General features: G+C 35.8%; 1 protein-coding gene across 1 annotated transcript in view; it reads right to left on the bottom strand.

The window, feature by feature from the left end:
- LOC138010632 (fibronectin type III domain-containing protein-like) overlaps positions 1-2,626 on the bottom strand; it is a 34,088-nt gene extending 31,462 nt beyond the window's left edge. The window contains exons 1-2 of the mRNA XM_068857603.1: positions 2,520-2,626; positions 495-565 (exon numbers count right to left, since the gene is read on the bottom strand). Of these exons, the coding sequence (XP_068713704.1) occupies positions 495-558 (64 nt within the window). The 5' untranslated portion in view covers positions 559-565; positions 2,520-2,626. The remainder of the gene's footprint in view (positions 1-494; positions 566-2,519) is intronic.
- Between the last annotated feature and the right edge of the window lie 2,729 nt (positions 2,627-5,355).

The following is a 5,355-nucleotide window of genomic DNA, read 5'->3' as shown; positions in this document are numbered from 1 at the left end:
TTACTTTTCTATAATAAGTCAGTTGATATCTAATAGTACGTAGAAAAACCAAAACTAAAGCTTAAACCTGACCCTAATTTTTCTCCAAGCTTCATTTAGGTTCCAAAAAAACTTTCGTCAATTCATCTGAGTGCGTATTCAACCTAGATAAAATAAGGATCACCAATTCAACCTTGGTAAAAATGGATTCAACCTGAGAATGGATTTACGGGCAACATATGTAAACCGCTAAAAAGCCAATGGAGCGTCCTTAATATTAAACGCCTGGAATAGTGAAATTAAACTCCTGTGGAAACTGGTGACAATTTCTAGCCAAGTCCATTTAATGGAGGTTTAAATAATGCAAGACAGACAGGAAAGTCTCAAACACCCTCTTTGTCTTCGTGCAATGTTCAAATTTTGTCGTCCTTTGTTTCTCAGCAACGGATTCATGACATATCGTGTAAAGAATACAAATGTAGGAGTAAAATTGAAAAATTATAGAGGAAACTTACCAAGGGCACGCTGGACTGTAAGGGCTACTATCAGAAAGGCTATCAGACAAATCACTCGATTCATTTGTAACCTGTCGAACAACCAAAATGAAAAAGAAACATTAGTAAACTTAGGTCAGTTTTGTTTTCACAAGGACTGAGTGGTTATTAATTAATACTGTTCATTCTGTGTGTGCGATGTTTTAATACTTTTAACGTTTATAGTCAAGCAAAAGAATATGAGGAAAGAATATGAGTCCCTAACATTAGGCCTAAATTCCAATGAAAATGATGTGAAATCTATAATTAGTCATACTACGTTGTTAGTTCAATGCTGACTCTTGTTAACATGGCCGCGCGGTCATGGGAACAATAGATAAAAATAATCTTTACATCATCGGCGTGATCTAAATATTAAATGAAGTTCAAATAATCAACATGGGTCACAGGAATTCTCTCTCGTATATTCTCTTGTTTCAATCTATCCTTTTTAGCCTCGTTCTAAAGCTCAAATTCAAAAGATGAAAGCATCGCACTTTTCAGCTTTTACCGTTATGTCATTTGTTTTTTTTTTACATTATTGTTGGTTGGTTTGTTTGTGACAAACATTTTATCTACAAAGAATCGTTGCATTGATATTTATACATATATACGGATCTTCTTGTAAAAATGTTACTGTTACACCCATAATACTCACTATGGCTGATAAGGATGTTTGAAACATCGAGACACGTTCCTTAAAACTCAAATGTGTGGTTGTATTCTTACAAATAATAGTAAATCGTGTGCGATCAAAACCATTTGGAAAATTTATTAATTTGAATAATTATATAATTATTTGTTAATTGTTATGTTATTAATTTGCAGATGAACTAGTTTCAAGGTTCAGGGTGGAATGTTCTTAGGAAAACGAACTTTCTATGAGTCTTTATCAAGGGGCATATTTCGGTGCGTTATGAAACATCTTTAACTTATTTTTGGACCTTTACCTTTTATTTTAACGAATTTACTTTCCAAAAGACGTACTTTACTCAGGTTTTAATTTTGATATTCATAATAATATTTGATCATATTTTTTATCAAAGAAGCTCAGAAACAGTTCCAGATGACTAGTCCAAAAGAATGAAATTCGAATCCAAAAAATAAATGTTTCCAACTGTCGTGTGGCATATGCAAATACACGAAATTAGCGACTGGAAGAGTCTCTCCAATGGCACCTTACCTTAGCTTTCCAGCTGTTTTAACGAACAAACCTTTTATCATCAAAACCTGCTTGCGAAGCATCGATTCCTCATGGGACATTAATCTAAGCATGCACGTGAACGCATTACAATGCACCCTCGTAGCTTTGAAGCTACCGTGGAGCGCTCGTCCTAGATATGATCCGATGGCAGTTTCAAACAAAGAGTTATGGAGGAGGAAAATAAGCGGCAATAAGTAGATTTTTCTAGAGGTAAATAATAATAGTTTTTGGAATAATGGACTCATATTTAAAGAGGAATAATCAAAAAGTAGGCACTCAATAATTATTCCTCTTCAGTCCACGATAATTTTCTGTCGTCTTATCCATCTATAAAACTCTTCAGGCGAATTCCGAATTGAATCCCTCCTCCCCCCAGCCTTCCCTTTTTCTCCTACCAAACTACAATAGTTCCTACCGATTACTCTGTGTTACGTTTGTAAATGATGGTATCAAACCGTGTAAAAATATGCCTTTTTGTGTAGCTGGGAAAATATCAGAAAACCTCATGGAACTTTCATATCATTCTCAAACTAGTTTAATAACGCGACGTTTTAATTATGGTTACAGAAGAAAACATCAAATTCGACATCTTTCAAGAATCAGAACTCACTCGGTTGATTTCTTGATAATACCTTTAGGAGTTTTGAGGTTAGACGATAAAAAAAAGTGCGCTAAAACCGACATTAAATTCCTAACTTGTCCAAATGAAAAGTTACAAAGTGTTTTCTTATTAACACTTTCTTTTTAACGCATGGGAGGACATAGTTCTTGCATTTTAAGAAATGATTTAATTTTCAACATACCTTTTGAAGGAACGAGGACTAAAAGCAAGAAAAACGTCTGGAGGATTGTTTCTGTCCGAGAAGCAACAAGAATCTGTCACCACCTGCTTTTAAAAGCCACGCGAGATGGGAAGAGGTCGTCACTCTGAGTTTTTTAAATATTCAGTTCCTGTTTTATTAATGAAGGTGCCTACTATTGTTATTGCGCATACGTTCTGCGCATCTCGAGATACTCGGATTTCCTATCGCTGATGCTTACTAATACAGGGATATTTTGCGCGGTCTAAAACTATCCGGATAAGTAGATCTTAGTAAGTACTCTTGGTATCCAAAAAGAAAATTGGGGGTAACCGTACATTTTTGAGAGATGATTAATTCATGAATTATCCTTCATGATTAATTCATGAATTATCCAATTTTCCTTTTGGATTTCAATAACACTTGTTAAGATCTACATTTCCTGCATAATCAAACACCGGGGGAAAAATATCTTTAATTAGTAGGCACCATCCTTAATTAGCAGAAATCATTACTAGTATATATACATATTTAGGCAACCCAAAAAGCGGAGCTTTTCAATTATCATATGTTTCTGTTTAAGTAATTCACTGGCCATGCAACTCCCCGAAAAAAAAAACCAAACGCGATTTCCAGCTCACGCAACTTCCCACCATAGTAGCGCGACATTTCGAGTATCGGCTTACATGAAAAGTTGAACGTCATAGCCAATATTTCTCGGGGTTTGCATGATCGCCTTCGACCTTCGTCGCGCAGATCGCCTTTAATGATCGTACCGCTAAACATTTCACTTATTCCACTCAAACTCATTCATTCCAATCGTGATGGTGAATGGTTTTCATATAATGCAAGAACAAGCAAAACGTCCGCACGACTTCATCTTTCAATAAGGGAAATATTATTCCACTATTGCGTCATTTTCTAGTATTTTTGGCTTCTTCCTGTATTTAGTGAGAATCGTACGGACTGCATAATAGTTATGAGACCCGTGTGAATGACGAAAGCAACACACAGGAAACCATTCAAATGTCCTTTGTTTGCTTGAATAAACAAAATGACGAGTGACAAGCCATGACAAGCTAAATTCTCGGGTTTTGCATCGTGTTGGAAACACTTTCTTTTGTTGAAAAACTCTCGTTCCGTCCGTATTTGCTCTGTTCTAAACCGGTCAAACCAGGACACTACAGTATATTAAGGCCCAGGAAACAGCTTCAACACGTGCTTCAACCTAGCATAGCGTTTCCTTTTTTTTTTTTTTTTGTATTTTAACTTTTTCTTTTACTTTACAGCTATATAATACAAAAAACGTAGAAAAAGATACAAACAGGGCTTACACTACTCTACACTACATTACACTACATTAAAACCAAGAATTACTTAACAAATTTAAATAAAAATAGACATATTTATGACTTTCTTTAGGGATCTGCAGGGGCAGCCAACGAACATTATTTCCAAAATGCATAATAATAGGCGAAAACGTACAAGAAGACGCTAATAAAACGTTTTTTTTTTTTTTTTTTTTTGGGGGGGGGGGGGGGGGTTTGAAAAATTTTGCTGGGGAAAAAAGGTGTTCCGCACTTCCAGGATGGTTATTAGCAAACTTCCAGCTTACAGCTAGATAGAGGGAAACTATGTGTCACTGTTTCCCAACCAGCAAAGAACCTCGTCAATCTAAACCGCCTACAAAACCGGTTAGAACAGGTTTTTACTTTTTCTCAACATGCGATAATGCGCCGATCAAATCACAACTTTAAAAATCCTCTACCCTCTAGGCTTTGTTGTTCATAGTATATATATAGTACCCTCGTTAGCCTTTGCCACGTTTCGGGGTTAGAGCAACTTGGAAAAAGATTTCTTTCTTAGTCATCTTCAACCTCCTAGAGATGAAAATTCAGAACTTTGCGATTTGATGACGCCACTGTGAAACCATCTATAGCTTCTTGTTTGTAAATTATTGTTTCGTAAATTAATTTTGGGCAAGAACGTAAAAATTCACCTAAATGCACAGTAGATAAGCTTAAAGAAATATTGTTAGCTGCTCAAGTTAACTTCATTTTACACCAGAATGACTAAACAGCAAAAATTTCTATCATAGCTATGAAAACTGCTCCTATATCAAATTTCCACCCACGCAAGCAAATTAGTTAATATTTACATAACACGATGAATCCACAAAGGCAGAAGTATCAACATTTTTCCTACTAGAGCAAAAAAATAATAATCTTCCTATTTCATTCCGTGCGCGCAAGCGAGCAACCATCTCCGCGTCCAAAAAGACAACGCAACTAAATAAATTTCTCACCGGAGTTCAGGACCAAACCCTTTTCTGAAGAACCTCTTCGTTTAATCATGAAGCAACAAGCTCTTTTTCAAATACTTCTTGACTAACAAGAATTTGTCAAATTTCCAATTTTTTTTTACCTGAAGACTGTGCAGAGCTGAGTACAAAGAAACAAAATTATAAATAGCCAGACAACAGAGATCTGACTATCCACTCAAGGTGTTCGATTCCTTCACAGAGTATGTTAACCAATATCCAACCAGAAAAAGTTACAAGAGAATTTGCCATTTGGTTTCAGTGTGGTACATAACACAGTTAGAAAATATTAGCAATACGGTTCACTTGGATATCCGACGGCGAAAGATGCAATTGTTGCCGAATTCCATTATTCGTCGCTTTTAAGATTCCAGACATTCATTTTTCATCGCTTGTGTGGTTTATCGATGTGAGTTCCATTCTTAAGCTCCACAAGGGTATTTATTTTGTTAAAGATCCAATAAAACAAACGTTGGCGTTACATCGGGTTCGCCGCCATTGCTTGTAAAGGAGTACCCA

The sequence above is a fragment of the Montipora foliosa genome, chromosome 7 (genome assembly GCF_036669935.1).
Source record: "Montipora foliosa isolate CH-2021 chromosome 7, ASM3666993v2, whole genome shotgun sequence".
NCBI lineage: Eukaryota > Metazoa > Cnidaria > Anthozoa > Scleractinia > Acroporidae > Montipora > Montipora foliosa.
This window is presented reverse-complemented; position numbering and strand designations above follow the sequence as displayed.